The following is a 26,401-nucleotide window of genomic DNA, read 5'->3' on the forward strand; positions in this document are numbered from 1 at the left end:
AGAGTTTGTGTTTATGTGAGTGTTATATATCTATTGATAATTTATTACATTGGAAATTAAAACCTTTTGAAAATATTTATTTTAATTAACAATAATAAATCTATTACATGTTAGCATAAGTAAAACTTTGCTTATGAAAAATAACCATACTTTTCTAAACAAAATAAATCAGTGAGAAGTTTCCCCCTTTTTGACATATAATCTGTTGTAATATATTGGGTTTTTTTTTGAAGTACACAAAGAAAATCAGAAATGTAGTTGGAAAGGGAAGCAGTATTTGAATAAAGGAAATAATTTTGACCTCACGAACTCCTTGAGAGTTTTGTAGATAGACTCCAAGGGTCTGAGGATCATACTTTAAGAAGCATTGCATTGTGTCTATGAAATCACAAGTTCAACATCACCTCTCCTAATAGAGTACACTGGTGGTGCCCTGATGATTCTCTATTTATAATTCTCTTTGATAGGAAAAGATTAGGAAGAAGAGTAGGGATTTGTAAAAGTGGGTGTGGCTATGCAGCTGTTTGAGTAAATATTTATCATGGTCCTTCAGAGTAGGGACCATCTTTTTTACTTTATCTGTATCTCAGTGCTTAGTAGAATGCCAGCACCATAGTGGGCTCTTAATAAATGTTTATTGCTGATTTTCAGAGCTAACATTTATTATCTTCTAGGAATACAGAGTGACAAAAAACTTGGAGAACTTGGAACTTTGTCTGAAGGTTCTCCAGGAAAAGATAGCAGAGAGAGAACTAATCAATAACTGCATGATTCTCATCTATTCCCTTATTTCAAAGAGAACATTAGATTACCAGATTGAATTATGATGCCCATTTACTACAGAAATTAACCATTAAAATTTTACCTGATTGTGACAGAAAATCACAGTAAGATCAGATGTTGTGGTTGCTAAATGGTAATTTTGCCAACTTGGGAAATGGTTCTAGGCAAACTTGCATTTGAACAATTATTAGGGACTCACTCCTGTTTCTTTCCTCACAGTAAAGTGCTCTTTACAGTATATTTTCCATACTTGGATGCAGGGCCAAAGCTTCATACTTCATTTCTGCTGAAGGTGCACTTCCTGTTCCCCTTTATTTCCCAGGTTCAGTTTGTCTCCTCAAGCCCACATGGCTCAGATTGTACTCTGGTCATGTGGTTGTGTCATGAGGCAGTGTGGGGAGAAGCAGTGTTAGTTTAGATGAGAGAAACAGAATTATAAATGCTGGTGTAAAACAAGCAGGAAGCACTTGCTAGGGGGGAAAAATGCTGATTTTTATCTAAATAATTTAAAAGAGGGAAGATATTGAGGGAGCATAAGGGGATGGGAAAATATTTCCTGAAATCTTTTTCTCCTACCAGCGTGGATTACTTTTGGCTTCCTAAATCACTCATGGCTTTTGTTGTTTCTTCTCTAGGAGTTGAAGCAGAAGAACACATATTTTATGATTGTTTAGGAAGCCTAATTTCTTATAGAGCAAGCTAGAATATGTGTGGTGATGTTTTTGTTTTTGTTTTTGTTTTTAATCTATTTTTGATCCCTGATTAGTAGTCTTTACTCAAGTAATTATGTTGGTTTGCTTTCTCCAGCTCCATTTCCCTGCTTGCAAAACTAACTTGCATTGACAAGGTAATAATCAGCATCATAGTTGTAAATTTTCAAAAGCTATTCTATTCCTGCAACTAGAATTTAGTTTAACTGTACATTATTTGGTCCTGTGTACACTCTGTAAACCAAAGCTTTGGCTTCTTAAAAAGTACAGTATGTATATTCCAGAGGCCCCAAATTTAGTGTGACTGGAACATTGAACTTTGAGGGAACATGAATCCCAAGTTACTTGATTTGCTTTGCATAGCCTTTGGTTGTGTGCAGAGAAGTGCCAGGACTCATTCCTTTAATCTCTAACTCTGCTATTGATCTACTTAAGGGGAAGAGAGAGGACACTGAGTGCTTCTTACACACTTGGGTAGGCCCAAGTTTAAGCTTCATTTTTCAACCTTTTAACAGAAGAGGAGAAATACCTAAACACTAATTCTGGATAGTGGGGGTTTGTTTCTGTTGTTGTTCAGGGAAATGTTATCATGTGCAACACCTGATCATTTTTCATCCTGAGGAGTATCGAGAGACTGATGGATAATTCAGACATTTTTTATTGGACTTAGAATATGATCAGATATCATTTATTTGGATTTTGTTGTTTTTATTTTTTTGGAGTGTCTCCCTCTCAATGGAAGTGCCTCACAGCTCATTAATTATTTCTGTCTCCCTTCTGATTGGCATGGGAGCTTTTGACCTGTTCTATTTCCAAACAGGAATCATTTCTTAGGCAGCTTACTGGCTTCTCTCTGAGGCTCACCATATTGGTGCCAGACTTAGTGAGTATACCAAGAGACTTGTACACTACAGCTTAGAACTCCTCACCTCAATCAATTCATCAACTTCAGCATTGCCAATAATACGGATTTTAGGCTTGTTCCATTAACACTCTCTGCCTTCTCACCTTCTTTGTCATTGAATTAAGGACAGGCCCTTTTTTGGCCCAGTCAAAATATTCATATTCAACTGCATCTATGGAAACCAGACAAATAGTCCTTCAAAAAAAAAATTCCATTAAAATAGAATCAAGAGTGGTCTTTGCTAAATAAAACCAAATAAAGGACTCTGTCATTTTTGTGTCTTTTAAAGGTATACTGGAAGGAAGGATTTAATGGTTCATTTGTATATGAAGAGAGCATATATACATATATTTATATTATATATATATATATATATGTACATTTTTTTCTCTAGGCTCCTGTAGATTATCCTGGCATAGCAAAAATTTCATTACTTGTTGATTTTAATAAAGTTCAAGATTCTTTACCAAGATCTAAGAGATTCACTTTCATAAATGAATGTTTACTCCTATTAGGCATTGAATCCATATTACCTTTACTATGATGGCTCAGTTACAAAAGACTTATCATCTTACCTTTATCCAGATCCAGTGGACATGCGATGAAAATATTCATAGCCTAAAAAGCTAGACCTCTAATCAAAGGCAGCAATTTCCAGCCTTTTTTGAGTATGAGAACCCTTTTTTTTATGTTAAATTTTATAAACTGCTTTCGTACATGAGTTTTACTTTAATATATGTGGATTACAAAATTCATGGTGCCAAAAAGTTATAATTTAATAATACTTAAAAAGTGAACTTCTGTTGTATTGGTCATAACAACTTCTACTTACCTTCCAAAAGATGTTTTTTGCCCACCATATTTTGTCAGAGTTTAATAAACATATAAATGATCATGCTGCTTTTTTAAATAGCTTTTTATTTACAAGATAATATACATGGATAATTTTTCAGATTGACCCTTGCAAAACCTTTTGTTCCAATTTTTTCCCTCCTTCCCACCCCCTCCCCCAGATGGCAGGTACAGCAATACATGTTAAATACATTAAAGTATATGTTAAATACAATAGATATACACAGTTATTTTGCTGCACAAGAAGGATTGGACTTTGAAATAATGTATTATTAACCTGTGAAGGAAGTAAAAAATGCAAGCAGACAAAAACAGAGGGATTGTAAATGCTATGTAGTGGTTCATACTCATTTCCCAGAGTTTTTTCACTGGGTGTAGCTGGTTCTATTCATTATTGAACAAATGGAACTGATTTGGTTCATCCCATTGTTGAAGAGAGCCACGTCCATCAGAATTGATCATCATATAATATTGTTGTTGAAGTATATAGTATGATCGTGTTTTTTGTGCCAATGAGTTCCAAGCCAATCCAAAAAGCTTTAAGTACCTACTATGTGCATGGCATTACCAAGTTGAAATAAGGAAGGCTTTTCTTCCTTAAATAACATATTCTTTTGGAGGAAGGAAGAGATAAAAATTCCTTTTTAAAATACATCAGTTCTCCAGGGTCTCGTCCTTTTCAGTTCTGAACCTTACAGAACTCTGTTAATCCATTTAAACATTTAAAATAAGAGTGCTAGTATCTACTTAAAATTTCCCAAACCTAGTTTTTTTAATGAAAAGGACAAGAGGGGAAATGGTAAAGTGGCATTGCTGCCACTTTTGGAATCTATGCCTCTTTGAAACTAGGTAGGGAGTTTGAACCATAGAATGCTCAGGAGCTCTAAATAGAGAACCTAGGATTACATCTCCCTTCTGAGACCACTTTGGACCTTGGACAAGTCTCATCAATGTCTCTTTCTTCTCACTCTTTATCTCTGAAATGTGAATGTAGGATATGACGGCTACTAAGGTTCTTTCCATCTTTTGGTCTATTAACCTGTGGATAGTTCCATAGTTGTGCTAACATTAAGGATTGCATGCTGAAGCTGAAATCACTAATGGAGGTAACTAGAACAGCTTTGCTGTTTCAGGTTTTAGCCTTTTTTTCCCCCCTCTCCCTTTTCTTGAAAGCTTCCAAGTTGGAAGAAACAAATTGGTCCAGTTGTTTGTTTTCCTAGTTTTCTTTCTTTAGGAGGTTTCAGATGTTTTTAATTACTAGTTATAATCTTGTTCATCAATGAAAAAGTTCTGTCAAAGTCCCTGGAAACTTATGCGTGAAATTTTTCATATGCTTGAAAAAAAAATCAAAGATTAGGTGGGCAGATAGGAGGGATATCAAAGGATAGATTAAAACAAGAAATCTCAGATCTGAAGTCTATATTTAACTTTTTTGCATTTCTATTGATGGGTGGGATTCTTAAGAGAATTTAGGCTCAACTCCCTTGACTCCCTTATTATAACAATATTATGGATGTGGCCAAGGTAGTGATAAAACGGGATTTGATTTCTGTTTCAAATACAAATTGAATTTGATTCAGAAATACAGAAATTTCATGAGGATGGGCTGTGTAAATAAGTCCCCGGTGCATGTTGTTTTCTAACCGCATGTCTGAGGTGGCACTTGCACAAGATTTGGGATGAAGTAAAAAGCAAGTGGAGATGTCAAGGCCCTGGACTTGGCTCTACTCTGTGATTAGCAGGTTTCAGCACAGTACTGTCAGACACCTTTGGAAACAGCTAAGTTTTGGCTTAGCCTGACTACTTTTCTTAATACAACTCAAGGCTGTTCTGATAATCCTCCTTCCATTAAGGAACAGCTGTCAGCATGCACTCCAAGAAGTAATTCATGCAACATTTTAGATTTTATTCCTGTAGGGTAAATCCAACTTCAACTGGAGAAAAATGTTATGGTTACCTAGACCCATGCACACACTGTCCCTTTGATTGACTTATAGAGGAAAGACCATCCGTAAATGCATAAAGGGAGGATATGGTAGAGAATTTTGATTTACTTGATTGTTAAGTACTTTTTTGTCATGTAACTTTTTGGCAACTCCTTAATTCCAACTAGAACATTTTCTATGGAATACCACAGTTAAAACTGAGATGAAAAGATGGCCAAAATAATTTTTGCTGATCATTATGACTCTTGTGAGTCTAGTAAGTTGTTTGGAATTGAATGGAATTAAAAATATTTAAGGTGCCCTGTATATATCAGAACCAATCTTGTGGTTGCTTTGGCAGAACATTATTCCTCAGACAGATTTTCCCCTGGAAGCTGCTCAGAGAATGGTTTTGAAGCTTTACTTTGCCTAATCTAGGCTTGAATGGGAGATTTGGGAGGAGGGGTGGCGGTGGTAGAGGCGGAAATGCTTGGGAGTGGTAGTTCCTGGAAATTGCTAAAGGGTTCCTCAGGTTAATACTTCTTTATCTAATCTAATATATCCTTTAAATACTAGTTCTATAGATAGGATGGATAAGTACCATTATGGCATAGTTTTAATTCCTCTTGCTAGAGCAGAATAAAGGGCAAGTTTGTTTAACTATCTGTGGACTTTGCCTATCTTAAGGACATTGCATTTTAACAGTATGTTCAGAGTTTGGCCTACATTCCATAAATTGAAATCCTGCTTCCTTTCTTTTTACTAGCACAATTCTGTATATAGCAAAAGTCTTTGACATAATCTGCAACCGATTTTTTTTTTTAATAAAATGCATACACATTGAGTAGTCTATAAATAATAGTTTAAATTTGTTCAGGAACATTTTAAAGTGGTATCCTCACAACAAAGCTGTTGAGTAAACTATAAATCTTTTAGCTTCATTTTAAAGATAAGGATATTGAGGCTCAGGGGAACTCACATGTTCATAAGCTAAGTTTTGGAGGTAGAATTTGAACTCAGGTCTTGTGGCTACACATCTAATACATTTCACAATATTCTATTATGTCACTTTGATATTATCTTATACAGTGCCTTTCAAGCTACCTCATAACTTTTATTGTTTGTTCTTCATCCTCAAAGAGGACCATGACATCAGGGAGGTGATACCATAACACACAAGTGAATTGGATTTAGGTGAGGGAGGCTGGGCAAAGTTACCTGCCTCGCTTTCCACTGCAAAGCCAGCTGGGTCCAGTGGCCAGATATAGATCAGAGTGACTAGAGATGGCTATAGACATCTCTTGAAACAGCAATTACAGAGTAGAGTTTGAAGAAACTTAAGTAAGTTATATTTGGTGTTTGAGGAGGGGAAAGAGAATATTGGAGCATTTTCTACTTTTTCAGAAACCTTCTTCTGAGAGCTAAAGCAATTCTGTGCCTATGCTGAAGGAGGGAGCTATGTGACTGTCATTGCCTTTAGCCTCCTTGCTCTCCCCTGTTCCCTTCATATACATGGGTCAACCATTATTTATAATTCAGCAAGCAAGGAACATGAAGAAGCTTCAGACCCCATTTTGACTTTTGGAGGCTCAGCTAATCTTATAACTTGGTAAGAAAAAAAAGATTTTAACATAATCCTGCTAATTTTGGGAGCTCTCAGCTTAGAGAAGGAGAGGGTGGTCCAGGAAAGATTACAGAGGACCCTTTACTCATACTAAAGTGCAGTACTGGAGTTATGGCAGCTATATAATCCATATGAGGCAGAGAGGAGTGCTTATAGTTGGTCACCAGGGAGCTGGTGGCCTAGTCATAATTCCAAGGCAGAGAGGAAAGCTAACACTTACAAGTGCAGAGGAATAGGGGCTTGTCCTGAATAAAGACTAGAGCACAACTATGATCAAATTTCCCCTTGGATAACATCATATTGGAAGCACTGAAGATTTTCAGACCTCGAAAACAGCAGTACACCAAATCTGAAATTTGGTACAGTATCTCCCACCCCCACCCCCGGTAAGCAGAATCCAAATATAAATTTTAATATAAAATTCAAAGTCAAGAATTAGGTTTGAAAAATGAGGAGGCATTCAAAAAAAGAACTTCACCATAAAAGACTACCCTAGTGGTAAAGAAGACCAAGATACAAACTCAAAAGAAGAAAACAACATGAAAACAACTGCAACCATAACCTGTAAGAGAAATGCTAGTTTGACACAAGTCCAACAAGAATTGCTAGAAGAGTTAAAGAAAAATAAGAATAATAATAGGGGGAAAATGGGAGAAAAATGAGAATGCCACAAGAAAATTATAAAAAGAGAATTAGTAACTTGATAAAAGAGGCCTTAAAAAACAGAATTGTTCTGATAGTAAAGAAGGCACAAAATTCTCTGAAGAAACAAAATTGTGTAAAGAGCAGAACTGACCAAATGGAAAAATAGGTACAGAAAGCTCACTGAAGAAAACAATTCCTAAGGGCAAGTGGAAGCTAGTGACTTCATGAGACATAAAAAATAAAGTAACAAAGAATGGAAACAGAAGAAAATGTGAAATATCTCACCAGAAAAATAATTGATTTGAAAAATAGATTGAGGAGAGTGAATTTAAGAATTTTAAATTCTCTGAAAGTAATATTAAAGAAACAGGGTGAGGATGGGGCACTTTAGAATCCTGTTTTAATAAATGTGGAAAACTGCTCTGATATCTTAGACCTATAGGGTAAAATAGAAATTGAAAGAATCCACCAGGGGCAGCTAGGTGGCACAGTAGGTAGAGTACTGACCCTGGAGTTTGGAGGAATAGTGACTTCAGACATTTAACTGAGCCTGAGCAAGTCATTTAATTTCAATTACCTCCTCTGTTCTCTTCTCCCCCTTCCCCCCCAAAAAATGTTCCTAGGATTCTTATTAGCTTTATAATTAGCACCTGCTTCTTTTATCTTCCCTGTTCTTCCAAGCTCCCAACTTCTTTGGTTAGCTCGTCACTCAGCTTTTTTGGGGGAAAAAATAATTATAATATTTTTGTCCTAGGGGTAATTTTTCCTTTCTTTTCTCATTATTCCTAATTAGAATATTAAAAACATGAAAAGCACCGAGTTGAATTTTTTGTCTTTTGTATTTGAATTTGGCAATATAATATTAACTATTATCAATGGGAAAGAAAAACTAGTTAAGATCACAGTTCCAAAGCCAATATCCTTCTTTCCTGCATCCAGGGAGTGTCCTTTTTTGGGTCCCTTGTAGGATAAAAGAGAAAAACAACTCATCTGGAGATTCTTTCAGCTGCTAGAGAAGGAATGTATTTGTGAATTTCTAAATATTAGGGAAAGAGAATGAGTAGCAGGAAGAATAGCCTCAAAATCTCAGGGAGCTTCCTGTGTAGTACTTGTTCCCTATGGTTATTTTTGCCCAGAAGAACACTGAGAAGAGGAAGGATAGAAAATTCGAGGACCAATTTAGGTCTGACCGTACCTTTCTATTCTAGCCCATAGTAATCTCTTCTTTTTCTAAATTCCATCCACCTTTTGTGCAATTTTTTAAAGTCATGGTTCAGATACTGGCTTGCATTATTGAATTTTTTTAAAAATCATAAATAACTCATTTTTTAAACAGATTATAAATTCCTTGAGGACAAATAGTGCAGTGGGCATTAATTTTTCTTATCATTTTAGAAGTTATATATAGATGATTGCTGTGTAAATATAGGGGACCTGAAGTCTTATTATTAATAAAATTAAATTAATTCTGCACATTTAAGGATAGACTGAGAAATGGCAGCCACTTGGGTAGGAATAAAAAACAAGAGAGAAAAGTGTTTCAAAAACTTAAGAGAGGAGAGAATATCCATACAGAAATATTTCTGCACAAACTACTTGTCAAGGTCTTGCTTCAGGCTAGTTTTTTTTAGAATGACTAAAAGTTTCAAAAGTCTCAAAAATAAGAAAGTTCAGGAGTCGTTGCATAATATTTTTGAAAGTTCAGCAATCACTTGTGAATTGGTCAATTTTGAGGAATTGATTGATTAAAAATATGTTGCTAGAAAGTTGTTTGCTCTTTTGAAGCCATGTGTTTGGGCTTTACTTCATGTCATTTGGGAGAATGAAAATAGAATTCTTTGCTTAGCTATTCACTGAAGTATGAAGGAGCTTCTTTCTGACCCATTCTTCCTCTCAGAAAGAAGATTGCTCTATGGACTTGTTTCATGGATAAGCCAAAAATTTTATTAGAATAACTGACACTTGAATGAATGAATAAATGAGTGTGTGTGTGTGTGTGTGTGTGTAAGGATATGAAATTGTAGTATAGAGATTCCTTACTTCTACCCGTACCTCTCTAAGAAGCCTGGCAGAACTGTGACCCTACTTCTGGCAAGCTTTATCATTAAAGCATAAGATGTAACAGGTTCCATCACGCTGGAAAGACTTTTGCATGATGTTGGCAGCAGATTGAGCTTGCTTTCCAAGTGTTAGTCTAGCAAAGTGCAGGGAGGCTTATCACTAGTAGGCCAACAAATTTATGACAGATTCTTGAATTCTTTGGCCATGGCAATGAGTGAAATCACAAATATTTGAAATTTGAGAATCTATTGCCTAATGTTTCTAGGCTTCTCTCCTAAGTCCTAGAAACTTCATGACCTGGTGAAGAGAGAGAGGAATTTGGAAGTTTTGAGTTCAAATCCAGTCTCTTATAACTTACTAGGTGTATGATCATGGGTAAAAAGATCCTTTCTGAGTCTCATTTTCCTAATGTGAAAAGTGGACATCATCATAACTGTAAAATTTTTCTTACAAGGTTGTGAGGCCAGATGAGATAAAGTGCTTTGTATACTGTCAAGTACTATAGAAATAGGAGTTATTATTTCTCACTAGAAACAGTATGTAGAATGTTTGGGATAGCAAATTAAAATGAAAGGCACAGTTCTCTGGTGAGACATCTGCAAACTTCATTACATAGGCTTGTTTTAATGAATCCTACATTTAGTTAATGCTGTATGTGCTTGAATAGAAGATTTCCCCACTTTTCTAGGAATAGTCCTTGTGGAGGACAATCTGATTAGATGCTGGAGGAGAATAGGGAGCAGAAGATGCAACAATCAGTCAGCCTTTCTGGAGTTAGTAGCCTGCTTGAAAGGAGAGGATCGTCCCTTTTTCAGGAGGGTAGAGAAGGATGGAGGAGGGGATAAGAGGTTGGTTTTTTGAGATAATAGTTGGTGAAATTTATTCCAAAGCATAAGTGCATTTAGCAAGTTGGATCTTTTTTTTTTTTTTTTTTTTAATCTCCTTGAAGAACCATTGATAAACTATGTTCCTACCTTTTCCCTTTCTTCCATGCTTCCTGAGCATCAAGATCTCATTGCTGCCAAGTAGGGAGAAAAAGGTGGTTTTAAAGAGCCTATCATATCTTAAACTGTTAACATGATGCTTGGTTATTTAATTTCTTTATGGTTCCATAAGACAATTGAAGGTATTTATAAGAACAAGAATTTTACCCACCTCTTCCATTCCATTTCCTAGAGTATCACAGTGAATGTTCTGATTTGTAATAAAAATAATGGGGCTAGTAATTGGATATATTGTGTCAAAAAGAACATTGTTACTAAGGAAATCTTTTTCTCCCTCTATGCCCTCTTCCAAATTTTTATTGTTGTTTGTTTGGGCTTAAGTGGTCTTGATAGTTCAGCAGTACATAAATCATTTAACTTGCAATGCAGATCTGAACTATGTCAATAGAAAATTGTCAGCAAGTGCTGTAACTGGGTCTTCTCTCATGAGTCAGGATACCTCAGTTAAACTTGTGCTAATTCCCAAACTGCATGGAGGTCTTTTTGAGTTCATATGTCTTTAAGAAAGAACATTTGAGAAAATTATCAAAATTTTCAAACAAGCAAACCAAAAAATCCTGGTAAGTGCTTTTTCAGAGATAACAACTAGTTATTGGGAGGGTGTAGAGTAGGGGAATGAGTGCTCTGGGTGGGGGTCAGAGTGCCTGAGCTCCAATTCTGGCTTTGCCACTTTTCTGATCTATATGATTTTGGACAATTCATTTAATGTCTTTGTATCTCAGTGTCCTCATCTATAAAATGAAGGGTTTGGACTAGATGGCCTCTGGGGCTCTAAATTTATGATTCTTTGAGACATTTAACCAAATTTTTTTTTTTGAAGACTGTCTTTAATGAAGTATTGATGAAGGCAATCCAAGGGAAAAAAAAACTATTGCTTAGAAATCTCTTATCACTGTATTTAGACCTGAAAGAGACCTTAGATCGTGTTAGTTTGATCTACTCTTTTTTATAGATGGAGGAGACCATTTGGAGTTTCCTTGGCAAAGATGCTGTGAGTTTGCCATTTTCCTCTCCAGCTTATTTTATAAATGAGTCAACAGAGGCAAGCAGGATTAAGTGACTTGTCCAAGGTCACCTAGCTAGTAAGTTTCTGAAGCTATTTTTGAACTCAGAAAGATGAGTTTTTGTGATTCTAAGCCCACTGTTCCATCCACTGTGCCAGCTATTATCCCTATTGAGACCTAGAGAGGGTAAATAACTTATTCAAAATCACATAGAAAGTATGTGGATTTCAAACTCCATGATCTTAACACTAGATCTTTTGTCTGTTTTAGAAAGAGACCATAAAGAGGGGGGGAAAAAAAGCAATGAATGTTACAGTAATTATGAAGTGAATCCCATTTTATAGGATGTAATGTAAGGCATAAAAAGGGACGGGGACTACTTGAGGCTTAAAAGAAATCAAGGTTCATGTAATATCAGAGACACTACTGGAGCTTATGCCTTATTTTTGTTACTATTGGTATGTTTTGCTGGGTTTCTGTCCACTTAGTAAGACGGGAAGAATCACAGTGGATTAGTGTTAGGGGCATATGGGAGAAGGAATAACTTTGGGAAAAGTGAATAAAGTTGAAAGCAAGTACTACTCTTTAGAGAGCATACCATTTTGTTGTATGAGGCAAAGGATTGTTATTAAGTACAGCAATAAGAAAGGATGGTATTTTCTCTCAGGAAGACTTAAAGAGGTCAGTTTTCTTTCTTCATCTTTCTCATTTCTTTTTTTGAATCACTCTTAAAAGGGAAGAAACTTTACCTTCTGGGTAGGTTGAATAATCCTAAAGTGAATTAGCCTCCCCTTTCCCACTTTGTTCAGTAAGAAAATAATAGAGGAGTTTATTTTCTTTTCTCTTATTAAGTAGAATATAAACTGCTAGAGGGCAATGGTTAATCTTCTCTAACACATAGTGTTCTAGACTTAGAAGATATTTAATAAGTGTTTTTGACTAAATTGGTTTTGATTAGAAACTTAAGTGCTTGATTGAGGTGGGATGTGTGAATAATAATAGCTGACATTGAGATCTATACATATTATTTAACATGATTCTCAACAAATGCTGCTTCTCTCTCCTTAACAGCTCCAGCAGATTCTGATGGCCCCCTCTATCTACCCTATAAGACTCTGGTGTCTACTCTTCGAAGTACAGTTTTCAATGAAGGGGAAGCCCATTGTCTCATCGAAATCTTATCAGAGAAGGCTGGGATTGTCCAGGATACCTGGCATAAGGTAAGGAGTATCTTGACTCTTACTAGAAATTTTAACAGTGACTGTGTGTCTGTGTATTTGTGTGCACTTGTACATGTGTATTTCTCCTTTTCTCCCTCCCCCACGTGAATGAAAACAAATAGAAATTGTTATGTAGCTTTTGTACCACACACAGCCTCTGTAGCAAGATGCAGCTGTGCTTATGGTGATGTATTCCCAGATGTGAATGTATAGCACTGATGAACTCATGCCGAAGTTGTTAAACTGGAAAGAAAATGCTTATAAAACAATCTGGTCTTTTAAAATTGTTCTTCACTTTTCTTTTCAGAAAAGAATATTGTCTTATCCCCTTCATCCCAATCTGGGTTTAGTCACAGTTTAAATATATTTTGCCTTTTGCTACATTATAATCGCCATTGAGTTTTGAAAACAATGCATACCAGTAACAATTGCAAGCCTTCACTTTAAGGTGATGGTGGTAGTGGTGACAGCATTTACATAGCTTTATATAACATTTCTATAGATTTTTAAGCCTGGCAAAGCACTTTGTGTGTATTATTTGGTCTTTACAACCCTGTGAGGTAGAATTTTATTATCATCCCCATTTTACAGGTGAGAGTACTGATTTTGAGAGGTAATAAGTGACTTGCCCAAGACTCCACAGCTAGTGTTTGAGATTGAATTTAGACTCTATAAACACTGTTTTTCTTGTTTATAAAGTGAGGGAGTTGGACAAAGAAACTCCCAAGAGCTCTTCTTTCCCTAAATCTATGACCCTATAATCTGCTCATGAAATGTACTCTCAAGTTATATCTTGAAAATAACCAAGAACAAGAGTGGAATATGTAGAATATTTCACATTTGAAACTCAGTTAGAATGATCCAAAAGCTCAGATCCTTACATTCTAGTAGACTGGAAGTTATTTGAAGGTAGAAGCTGGGTTTGTTTTGTTTTGTTTTTAATTTTGTCTTTCTATCCCTAGCATCTAAATACACTTAACAAATGCTTTTTGAATTTAATACCCTACTTTTTGGAAATAAGGGTTTAATATCCTTCAGTACTGCTTTCCAACCCTTTTGGAGTCTTTATTCCCTGTCATGTGACCAAAATCCTTCGAGATGTGCAATATGACCCATATTTATCTTTGTAAATGAAAAATAATTTTGTTCAGGAGATTTTTCATCATTTCTGGACATAATTAGAGACATTCTGGGATGTGCCAAGCCCCAGGCTGGTACTCATTGCTTGAGAGAGACCCAAATAATTGCTCCAGAGTGAAGTTTCCTTGCATCTGGATCATCACTGAAATTTGTCAAAAGGTATTCACTGCCCCAGAGTTTCTTATAGTTGTATTTGTGGAAGGCCATGCAGGGGACATCTGTCAACACCCCTAACAAATGATTTGGCTTCTTCACCCCTCCAGAGTAGCATTTTTCCACCTGCCACAGAGTCTGGGGCAGTTAGCAGCTTGAAGAAACAATTCAGCTCTCCTGGAGGCCTAGGCTAAACTCCATTGCATGGAACTAGAAAGTGGGCTTTTTCTTCTTGCTGCATGAGTTTGTATTATAACTGTTATGTTGGTCCTTAGTCTTATGCTTCCTAAGGGGTTTAACAGGTTCATAAAGCCTAAGATATGGCAATATAAGGGTGATGTGTTAATGGTGTTGGGTCATTAGCCCCAAAGTCCTACAAGTTCTTATAGCTTAATCTTGCTTTTGATGAGGGAAGCTTTGTATCTTGAGCATTCCCACCTTAAGAAAATTGGCTGAAATGGAACTACTGCTGGTATAGCGTTGCATAGAATTGGTCGTATTTAGTTATGAGGTGTCCTCAGAGCTACATCTCTGTTTGGAAATGAGATGGATTTGATGTGTGTGTATCATCAAAGAAACCTGGTAACAGCCTGGTGTAAAGGACCCTGGCTCTGAAATCAGGATTTGGGTTCAATCTCATCTCTGATTGTGCCCTCTTTGACCAAGGGCCATCATCACTTAGTCAGCCATTATGCATTTATTAAGCACTACTACATATGAAACTCTCATTATGAAAGGGGAAAAAAAAAAGAAACAAATTCTGTTTTCAAGGATTTTGTAGCCTATGAGAGAAAACAACACGAACATATTAAATGTACATAGAATTTTTTTATACTTTTTGATTTTTATACTTAATAAATAATAATCATAGTAGCTAACATTTATATAGTGATTTAAGGATTGCAAAGCACTTTACCCATGCTTAGTAATCTGTGAATTAAGTGCTATTATTATCTCCTTTTTCCAGGTGAGAAAATGGGCCAGAGGGGTCAAGTGACTTGCCCAGGGTCACACAGCACAATTGTATGCACATTTTCCCCATTCCACGCCCAGCTCTCTATGATTTGATTATTTCTAAAACATGTAAAGTATGTACTAGGCAGCTTGTGTAGGAGAAGGAATTAGTAGCTGTTCTAAACAGGGACCAGGAAGGCCTCAAGCAGAGAGGTGTTGTTTGAGCCGAGTCATGAAGGAAACCTGAGGGGATATGTTCCAGCCATGGGCAAATCATTAAGAAACAGTGTTGTGTCTAAGGAGCAGCAAAAATACCATATGACTGCACCAGAGAACATGGTGAAAGGAAGGTAAGGTATAATGAGCCTGGAAAGGAAGGCAAGTTATTAACTTCCCTGAGCCTTAACTTCCTTATTCTGTAAAATGAGGGCTTTTGATTAGAATGAGATCTTTTCTAGTTCTAGATCTGTAGTCCTGAAGTGTTAGAAATTTTCTCCTTTCTTTGGAAATATTACCATTAATAAATTGACACCATATTAGGTGTTTTCTCCACACCCTTTCCCATTATTATAATTAACTATTATAATTATATTATTTTATAATTATATTATATTTATAATATATTTATAAATATAATACAATATATAATATATATATAATTATATTATATTATAATTAATTATTATAATTAAATTATAATTAATTTAGATAGCTTCTAGCTATCTAAAATGGGTAAGAGGACTCTGGAAAAATCTTTTCACTTCTTTATCAAATGAGTTAATTTTTATTTGGAAAGTATTTATTGTGGTTCCTGGAACTTAGAAAGTCCTTAATGAATACCTATTCTACTCCCCCTTCTTCCCTCTTTCCTCCTCTTTCCTCCCTGTCCTGGTTCTGAGCAGTAGAGATGATTTCAAACATCATGGGGGCAGCTGCCTATCCTTGGCCCAGGGCAGGACTTTGAACACAAATCCTGAAGATGAATCTTTATTCATTTCATAGCTGAGACTAGACCTCTTTTCAAACTGTTTCCCTTAGCAGCTTCCAGCATAGGCAGCACCTCACTTCCCAGGAGGTGGAGCTGAGAAGGGGGCACGTGACTGAGCATGTGATGTAATTTGACCAGAACTTGTAGGTGGGACTTGTGGAATTGTTGCTTTAGACTTGGCTGAATGTCCATCTCTTGCTGTCCAGCAGTGGAGGGAGCAGGGGTCTGGCTGCACTTGCTTTTGCTTTTGTTCCTTTACTTTTTTGGTGTCTGGGAAAAACCTAGGTCTCCATCCCTCTTAACTTTGCCTGCTGCCCTAGATCTGCTCTGACATTGAGCTAAACTGAATAGCAGCAGCCTAGCTCTGCAGCCCCTCTCCCCTCCTCCCACTTCTTTCTCATCCTTTCTCTCTCTGCTAGGAAAGTCCACAGGGATGCAGTCCAGATTTGCCCAACTGAGCCTAGGAGAGGTAATATGGTGCCATCCTTTTTTTAGGAAAAATTGTTTGTTTTAAATGTTTAAGATTATTGTTCAGTATCCTACTTTTCTTCTACAGAAGTTATTAATAATAAACTTTTAATAAGCATTATTAATAATAAGCATTTTGAGTTTGCATAATGCTTCACATATTTTAACTCAAGTCTCACGACAATTCTGTGAGGTAGGTAATGTTATTATTCCCATTTTATAGTAGTTGTTTTGTGTTATTGAGAATGATTCTTCTGTTCTATATAGTTAGTAGTTCAATTTCGATTAGCTTGTTATATTCCTTATTGAGCTAAGAATGGTTATAGTCTGGAAGTTCTCATTAAGTTTTCTTTCTAATTCAGAATTGATCAGTTATTTTGGGGGAGTGAAGAAATTGTATGTATGGTATATTTATAGATACATTAAAACCAAAGCCAAGAACTCGAAGGGCCTGGCTGTTATCCTCTCAATGGATTTGGGGATGCAGCAGACTCCATACCTTGTGGTAGTTAGGAAAGACTCGTCTTCTACCTCTGAACCCTCAGGCTTCTTAACAATTTAGTTCAGTTCAGAAGCATTATTAAACATTTACTATATGTCAGATTCCATGTACTTGGTACTTGGGAAGAGAGAGACAAAAAAATGAAACTGTCTCCCCTGAAAGAATTTACATTCTCTTGAGTAGAATGGATTAAGGAACAACCTGTATCCTAAGTGATTATAGAATATTTTTAAAAATATGAAATAATTTGATGGTTGGGGAGAATTATGGCAAGGAATGGTGGGACCTATCAGGGAAGGCCTCTGATAGGGATCATTGCTTGAAAGGGGCTAGAGAGTGAGGAAGGAGAAACAGTTGATGCTAAGGCATGGAGATGGCAGAGCAATGGAAATGAGGCCACTTGTACTGGAAGAATGTAGACTCCATGAAAGGAAGTCCTGAACGCATCTAGGAAAGAAAGGGTAGTCAGATGGTGAAAGGCTCTAAAAGAAGAGCTTGGATTTTATCCTAAAGGCAAGAAGAAACTGATGAAGCTTCTTGAGCAAGGCAGTGACGTGGTGACACCTGTGCTTTTGGAATATCTTGTTTGATAACTGGACAGTAGATTAAGGAAGAGACTCAATTTAGGAAGCTCTTGTAGTCTAGGAAAGCTTTGATGAGGGGCCAAATTAAGATCTGGCCGTGTGTATGCCTTTGAGATGTGGTGGTGGTGGGCAGGTATAGACATGGCCACTGATAAGGCTGTGTTTCCCATTACAAAGCTACTTGTTTTTCTGGTGTGATTCTGAGCATAGCCAAATACTTCATATAATTTCCTCTTTTTTGTATGTGAATGTCTTACACAAAAACTGTATAGGTTTTTTTTCTTTGAGGCAATGTAGTTTGGTGAGAAGAGCAATAACCTCAAAGTGAGGGGCCACATATATGCCCCCTGATGCTCAGTCTATCATTTGTCCTTTTTGATCCTCATCTGTAAAGTGAAGAGAGTGGCAATGCTTATATTGCCTGTTAGGCACAGGGGAAAGCAGTTTCAGAAGTTCATTTCCACCCACCACTTTACTGAAACTGTTTTCAAATATCATCAGTGACCGAGTCACTAATCCAAATATATTTTTTGGACAATTCTCCTACCTCTCTTTCTCCTCCATTGGATGGACCCTTTTCTTTAATTTTAGTGTGGGTGTTTTCCTGAGGTATATCCGTGGCTCTCTTCTCTTTCCTTCTATAGTAATTTCTCTGTTGGCAACCTCATTTACCCCCAAATTTCTCACAGTTATTCACTCCTTATTTACATGCCACAAGTATTAGATTGCCCCCTTCTTCTGTAGCCTTTTTATGGAACATCCATCATTCCCTGAGGTCCTCTCACTGTGAAAATACCCTTCTGCTATGCTGACCCCTTTATTCCATTGTGAGTTCCTTCATTTTGTGTAGAGGTCCAGGCCAGCCTTTGTTTCCCTCTAGACTATCTTTCTGTCTCTCCAGACTTTAACAACATGCTTCTTGGCAGATAACTTACCCCACCTTTCTCTTCCTTCTCTCTCTCTCCTTCCCAATTCTTTCCATCTCTTCTTTGTATATGGCTTTCCCCTATTGAATTGTAAGCTCCTTTAAGGCAGGAACTATATTTTTCTTTGATTTTGTATCCCCAATGTTTAGCACAGTGCCAAGCATACAGTGTTTTGCTAAATGTACCTGAAAAGATGACTTTCATATCTCAAATAAATATTTCTCTTCTGAGTTCTAGACCCCACATTGACTAGTTGAACATTCAGTTCAGTTCAAACAGGCTTTATTTAGCATTTAGAATGTGCCAAATGCTGTGCTATTTGCTGAGAAAATATGAAGCAATCCCTACCCTCAGGGAGTTTTACTTATTACTGAGGGAAAGAACTGTACACACACATAGGTAAATACAAAGTGTGTGTGTGTGTGTATGTGTGTGTGTGTGTGTAAAGCAGTAACATCTTTGGAAAGAGCATAGTGACAAGTAAACCAGGAGCCAGGTGAGGAGAGCAAGCATTCCAGGCAGCCGGGAGAGATTAGGTGTCATGTATGATGAATCATAAGTGGGCTGGTTTGACTAGATGTAGTGTGTGGCAGGAAAGAGGATGGTCATGTGAAACCAGGCAGGAAACATAAACTGAGGCTAGGTCATCCTAGAAGCACTAGGGACCCATTGAAACTTATAGTGGATGGTAATGATGTGGTCAGACCTGTGCGTTAGGACTATAGGTTTGGCAGCTCTTTGGAAATGGATTGGAGAAGGGAGCGACAGGAGGAGGGTCAGAGAGGTCAGTTAGGAAGCTGCTATGATACAGGTAAGTGATGATAATTCTCAGGGAGCAAAAAAAGAGATGGCTCCTTCATTCACTTTGGTAGTTGTTGAATACACAAGACTCAGCAGCAATTAAATGGGATTATCTCACCACCTCATCCTTCTGACTTTCTCATTCATGTCAGGGGCAACACCATTTTCACCTGGCTCTCCTTGTTTAACCTTCTTCCTTACTATCCTACCCAGGTATGTTTATTCTACTTCTTGTTCCCATCTGTCGTTTGTGCTCTATTTCAGCTGCTGCCACCCTGAACCAAACCGGTTTTTTCCTGATCTCCTGAGCTGCTTCAGAGGCCTTAGAGATCTTTCTGCTTTTCTCTGCCACCTCGGGTCCATCCTTCCTGCCACTGCCATTCTTGGGACATATTATTTATAAATATCACTTGATTAAACAGCCATAATGCAGAGAAGGTTGCCCAAGCTTTTTGGAAATAATTAACATATCTACTAGTATTATTAATTCTAATGTTCTTGGTTCTCAATGAGACAAAGGAGTTTGCTTGGAAAGTATTGTTTTCAGACATGACCGGCAGGTAGAGAACTGAACCAGATGATCTCTTGTGATGCCCTCCACTCCATAATTATGAGCCAGTTTAGTGTAGTGAAGTTTAGTGTAGTGAAGATCAAGTATGGTGCCAGGTAGGCTCACCTCTGGTGACTCTAAGCTGTATGACCCCAAGCCTTTGTTTCCTCATCTGTAAAATGGGGATACCTGTAGTACTTACCTCTCAGGGTTATTGAGGGCAAAACATGAGATAATGTCTGGCAACTTGATTTTTAATAAACCCTAAAGCCTACAAACCCATAAGCTATTTGTATTATTGCCCTTTGAAACCTGAAGGATATAAACTGTTTTCTTTGGGAGTCTCATTCCTTATAGGACAATTGTGCCTCCTACTGTTGTGTCTAGGAAAATCATAGAATATACAGCTACCAGGCATTTCTTAGTTACTAATTTGAATTTATTGGTGCATTTGTAGGCTACTCAAAAGGGCGATCCGGTAGCAGTTTTGAAGCGACAGCTAGAAGAGAAGGAAAAGCTACTGGCTACCGAACAACAGGATGCTGCTGCTGCCAAAAACAGACTGAGAGAACTTAATAAGGTAAATCCCATGTAGTCTTATCTATAGACATATTCCTTCTTCTATCCTTTTTATTAGTAAGATGAAATGAAAAGAGCCATAATGTGACTCAAAGAATCAGGAAACTGCTGGCAGCCCATGTCCTTCATTGGTGATTGTAAAGACACCCAGATCAGAGCCCTTAGATGTTCCTGGGAGTGCCAGCTCTGTGGCAAATGATGGCATGGGTGGGTTGTAGACTTTATCACTGGAGGGAGTGCCTACATGGAGGAGGCCCCAGATCCATTGAGAAATACCTAACCTCTCATCAACACTTCATATTCCTCTCACTAAGTTAGGATTAGCCCAGCAGACTGGTCTCTAGGTTTAATGTCTAACTCTCTGAGGATCTTGGAGGAAACCCAGAATAGGATGAAGACTTTGGTTTCCTGTTTCATTTTCTTAGGTATGTCAGGCTTAGGCTACCTGCTTAAGCTTTTGGCTTAAACCAAATTGGGTCTTTTGTTAGGCTTCCTGGTGGGCCTTTTGTAATGATAAATACTTGATGGAGCTGATTACCTTAATTTTAATTATTTGTTGGTTCTCCTTTTCCTTCCTTCTTCCCCTACTTGTTCCTTTTAGTTCTTTGTTTGTAAGGCTTTTGTATTGTAGGAGATAGATTACTGACCTTTTTACTAGGAAAATTGCTTAATTTCTCATGGCTAGGCAATTTTTCTAAAATTATAAGTTGCAGAAATGGTACCAACTTGCATTGGTAGAGGATTTCCTCACTCAGGAGTTCCCTGTACTAGTGAACTGAGAAGTCTAGCCATCATCTCCCTTCTTGCTAACTAGCACCTCTCTACCAGGAGGATAAGTCAGGAAACTAGAGCGGGTGAGACTAGTCTAATCTTGTACCCTGTGAATTATAGTCAAAAGTGAGTTCTGCATTTTTTCTTTCTCTAGCCAACTATTAATTCATAAGGCACACCTACATATAGTATTAAGTGTTGGTTTTCAGTCAGAATAAGTTATCATAAGCATATTTGGGCATTGTTTCACATCAGTCTGTTTAGGTACTTAGAACAGAGATGTTAGTACCATTATGTCTAATCTGATATAGAAATCAAAATGTCTAAGATGGCTTCTCCTCGGAGGAATGCTTTCTTCTTACCTCTCTCTTTCCTGTCCAAGGGAATATAAAATGAGTCAGGTTTATGTCAGTTCCATTACTAATTTGTATGATTGCTGTAGGGGAAATTAAGTATAGGTGAGTGGGAATCAGAGGACTTTGGAAGTTTGTGGTGTTAAAGTTTGGGCCTTTGAGAGGGACCTTTTCTAAATCTCAGTATCCTTTTGCTCATGCACATTTCTGGGCAATCATCTATAGAGGATGTATTCATGAAAAGTATGGATCAGTCATTTGCTTCCTTAGCAGAAGGTCCATATTATTATATTTCTCTTTAAAAATATAAACTTTACAGCAATTGTAGCAAATGCCAACCATCAAATGAACAAAATGAAGACTAAAATCACAAATAAAACTTTGAATGGAAAATTACTGTCATTGTATTGCTTATAAATTTATACAACACTTTTACAAAAATCATTTTATTTGCTCTGTCCCCTTCATGTGGGTATCTTAGTCATAAAGTTTTGCTGAGGTAGTGTTGTTGTTTTTTTTTTAATTTAAACCTAGTTCATGTGTTTTCTTTCTTCACTCTACATCACTTTGTAAAAGTCTTTGCCTTTTTCTTTGTAATCTCCTCCCTTCACTCTCCACATTTTTCACCCTTTCTGGTGTTATAATATTCCATCAGTTTGCCTCAACTTTCTTAGGAGTATATCCTCACATGCCACATTTTAAAAGTATCATAATTTTAAAAAAGCTTCAGCCCTGAGGAATATGAGTAATTGAGAGTAGGACTTTGTCTCTAGTATTAGAAGAAGTGAGGAAACTTTGACACTTAGGATATGGAGACCTCTGACAGATAAATTGTGTTTATAATTCAATTCAGTTCAATTCAATAAACATTTCAAAGCCTAGCATGTACCAGGCACAGGGCTAAATCCTGTGAACCTGAATTAACATCCTAGCTATACCATTTGTTACCTGGGTAAACATAAGCAATTCACTTAATTTTTCTTGGCCTCATTTTTTTAGCTTTAAAATGAGGAAGTTCCAGTATTACAAGCTTCAGAGAAGGACTTCAGTAGAACTTAGAGATGAAAGTAATTGTAACCCTTTTGGTAGCAAACAAACGGAAACTGACAACATTTCTCTATGAAAGTCATGGAGAAAAAATATACAAATAAGGAATAAAATGCAAGATAAATACAGATAATGAACAGATAACACATCGCTTGTACAGAGCATTTGTTCATTCAGCCAATATTTATTCAGCTATGTACAAGACACAATTGATAAACAAGGATGTGTATCAAATTTGCAGATGGCAGAATCAAGAGGAGCAGAATTAGGATCTAAAAAGGTCTTGATTGGCTAGAATGATGGAACCAAACAACATGAAATTTAGTAGGGATAAATGTGAAGTCATATATTATGTGATTTGACAAGTTTTTAAAAGTCAACTTTATAAGTTTAAAAAAAAAAAAAAGATTGGGGATCATAATGAATTACAATCTCCTTAAAGTCAGTTGTGTGATATGAAAAGACCTGATCATAAATTAAGATTGTACTGAGAGTCAGAGAATTTAGGGGTAAGGAAATGAGATGATCCTGCCCTGGTTAGATGCTGGCTATTCTCAGACCCCTTTTTCTCCCTCTCCTCCAACCTCAGGCAACGCGTGATAGGGACACTTACTACCACTGGGGCTAGGCTTCTCTTTTTGCCTAGGCTGTTTGGACTGTCACCCAACTTGAAAAGGTTGTCCACAACTTCATTCCTTCTGAAGAGATGGAGACTCCTGGCCTTATTCTGCCATTGCCTTTTAAGGTCCTTCCTCTGTCTCCTGAAGTTCCTGGGCTCAGTTACTTGACCTACTTGTATAAGCTGAGGACCTCTGCCATCTGAACCACTTAGTGACTTGTCTCCTCATCTGCCCTGCAGTTTGCCTCTTACTTGTCATTTCCAGATTAGATTAGATTAGATTATGAACTGCTTGAGACTGGGATCCATCATAGTCTTTTCTATTTGTGCCTCCAGTGCATATTGCTTGATATGCATGGAGTAAGTACTTCTCTAGCTCTGTGATACCTTTTTTCCCATTGGAAATAAGGATGATGAAAGGATTATTTTGATTTAGAGTTTGAAGGAAATAGTGAGGTTTAGCCTAGAGAAGAGATGGTTTTTTGGGGGGAAGAGAGGACATGTGAACATATGAATTGGCTTCAAATATTTGAAGGGTTGTCAAATGGAAGATTCGTTAAACTTGTTCCAGGACAGTCCTGAGTTCTTAACAATAAGTATACCAAAGGGCTGTCAGCTGTCTCAGAAGATGACAAGCACTCTTTCACCTTGTGTCTGCAAGGAAGAAAGTTGCATGGGTCACTTTTTGGAGGAAGCATAAAGAGGATTCTTGTTCAGGTGTAGATTGAACTAGATGGTTTAGTTCTAGCAGGTCACTGACCTTCAGTATTCTTTCCATCTTTAAATCCTTGATCAAATGAAAACTTTATAAATAATTTTTTTACCAGTCCTAGAATACTTGCTATTCTTTCTGTAGGTTACAATAATGTTGCATCAATTACTAGTGATTGGTACTGGCCTTGAGAAATAGGGAATTAGTGCCTCAGTCTAATAGAGTCCCATGAATTTGCTAGAAGATTATTTTTTGTTTGGAAGTGGGGGTAGGAGGAAAGTTGTTGCAGTTGGGGGTTTTTTTTTTGTTTGTTTTTTCCTTTTTTTAGATTTAAGATTTTAAAAGATAGTATTCCTAAGGAGAATATGGCTCATATTTTGGCCAAGAATCCAATTAGTACTTCTTCATGTTTTATTCCTGGTTACCCCAGTGCTTCCATTGAAAAACACAAATGTTTCATCTGGTCACTCTGTTGCTATGGTTTATGTAAAAAAGTAGAGTGCTCAGCTGTGAGGTTACAATTTCTTTTTTCTTAGGAGAACTGATTAGGAAGAGAAATAATTCAGGTTACAATAAGTACTTAAATTTTGTCTTACGATAATTCTTTCCAAGATCCTGTCATGTTTAAGAAAGCTGCCATATTTAGAAAACAAGTATTTGGATTTAAATCTGGCTCTACCACTTTTTATTTGTGTGATGTGAGACTGGTTATTTAACCTTTCTTGGCCTTCATTTCAACATCGTAAAATGAGGTGCTTAGGTTATGTAAGATGATATTGGCGATATAATTTTGTTCTTACTTTGTGATCTTAAGATCTTAGGGTTTGTTAACTGACTTGCAGAGAATTGTCTTGAAGACCTCACCATGTCTGAGGATTTCTTTTTCTTTTGGATAGGTAGGACATCTTTGTGAGACTCTCTGGAGTCTTTCTCTAACCTATACTTCCCTGCTCTATGCTGTATTTGATAGTAGTCAGGATCATTTAACAAAGCTCGCCTGCTCTCTATAGAGGAATTAAAAATATATATAACATGTATACATGAAAGGCCTTTGTGGAAAGAGAGCTTGAACAATCTTACTCTACTTGAATAAATTTCATTTTTTGAAATCAACAGACAACAAATCTAGGAATCTTCTATCATCTTTTCATTTAGTTGTAAAACAGGGAAGATAATAGACTGATGCAGAGAATTGTCTGCCAAAGCTTGCTTTTGTTCCCTGTTCTCTTGTTTACTTATGGAAAAAATAAATTCAGATAAATTTAAACCAAAAGCTTTGGGTTAAAAAAGATTGTTCTTATACCAAGTCTATATAGGAAATCAGCAGGCTCAGATACTTGGAAGTTCCTAAAACCTCATTCTTGAATCTGGTGAGAGGGGGGAGAGAGACAGAAAGAGAACAAGATGAAAAGAGACAGAAATAGCCAGCCAGACAGGCACTACTCCTAATGCCAGGGAAATAGGCTTCTTTTCCCCAGGCATTGGGACTAAGAGCCATACCTTCAACACTAGGGTTTCTAAGAATATCTACTTTTATATTAGAGAGCCTGAGCTTCCTAAACCAGGCATTGGATATGTAGCTGTGCAAAATGAATTTTTCTTGTTTGTTTTTGGTCTTTGGGTATTTTGTTTTGTTTTGTCAAGGAACCCTTTTCTCCCTTGTATAGTTCCTTTCTGTTATCTCCCTGATGAACAGGAGGAGGAGTTTCCTTCTGAAGTGAGAGCTGACCTTCTGTTGCTGGTCCTCTGCCATTTTTGAATCTCCAAATCAGAGACCCTTTTGTGATAAGTTACTCTCTGACTTAAAGGGAGCACAGAAGGTCAGACTCTGGTCTGAAGACTGAGCCAGCTTGGTGCTAGGTTCATCTGACTGCAGATTCACTGCTCTTGCATATTGATCCTATCCATTAAGATTGTTGCCTGAAAAATTCTATATATACCTTAGAACCAGAGCAAAATTTCTATTTTCAGCTTTGATAAATGGTAGTTGATATCCATCTTTCTCTTTGGATGAGACATTAAAAACTTAGAGCGTAAGTCCTAACACTATTGGCAGTGAACTTTGGGTTATAAAGGTTTAAGAAAAGACATTTAAATAACATCATAGAGGATTCAACAATTGCTCAAGATTAGGGCTAAGAAATGAATTCAAATCAATCTGACTTTTCTTAGATCTGGAACACCTTTAAAGGTAAAAGAAATAATTCTCTGGTTCCTGCTGGCTTTAGGATAGATGCACTATTAAATCCCAAGAAGAGTTATGATTTGGTCAATGCAAAATATATACTATTGATCTGGGGGGGTTTTTGGGTATACATGCTCTAGGGGAGAGTAGCTGGTAAGATTCAGAGTATCTGTCATATGTGTGGGCTGCTGAGCTATCTGGTAGTTTTTTGTGGCTTGTTGGAGGTTTTCCTGGAACACTCTTGTATTAGCCATGGGCTTTAGAATTTAAAAGTAGAGAAGAGTGTGGCAAAAACATATATGGATGGGTTGTAGAGGATTTGTGAAACTACACTTTA

The 26,401-nt window shown here is 37.0% G+C and overlaps 1 protein-coding gene across 3 annotated transcripts in view; it reads left to right on the top strand.

The window, feature by feature from the left end:
• RRBP1 (ribosome binding protein 1) overlaps positions 1–26,401 on the top strand; it is a 126,056-nt gene that overhangs the window by 60,749 nt on the left and 38,906 nt on the right. For all 3 annotated transcript variants that reach the window (XM_074287806.1, XM_074287807.1, XM_074287808.1), the window contains exons 3-4: positions 12,584–12,732; positions 20,256–20,378. In XM_074287806.1, coding sequence (XP_074143907.1) covers positions 12,584–12,732; positions 20,256–20,378 — 272 coding nt within the window. The remainder of the gene's footprint in view (positions 1–12,583; positions 12,733–20,255; positions 20,379–26,401) is intronic.

Source organism: Sminthopsis crassicaudata, chromosome 2, assembly GCF_048593235.1.
Source record: "Sminthopsis crassicaudata isolate SCR6 chromosome 2, ASM4859323v1, whole genome shotgun sequence".
NCBI classification, from domain to species: domain Eukaryota; kingdom Metazoa; phylum Chordata; class Mammalia; order Dasyuromorphia; family Dasyuridae; genus Sminthopsis; species Sminthopsis crassicaudata.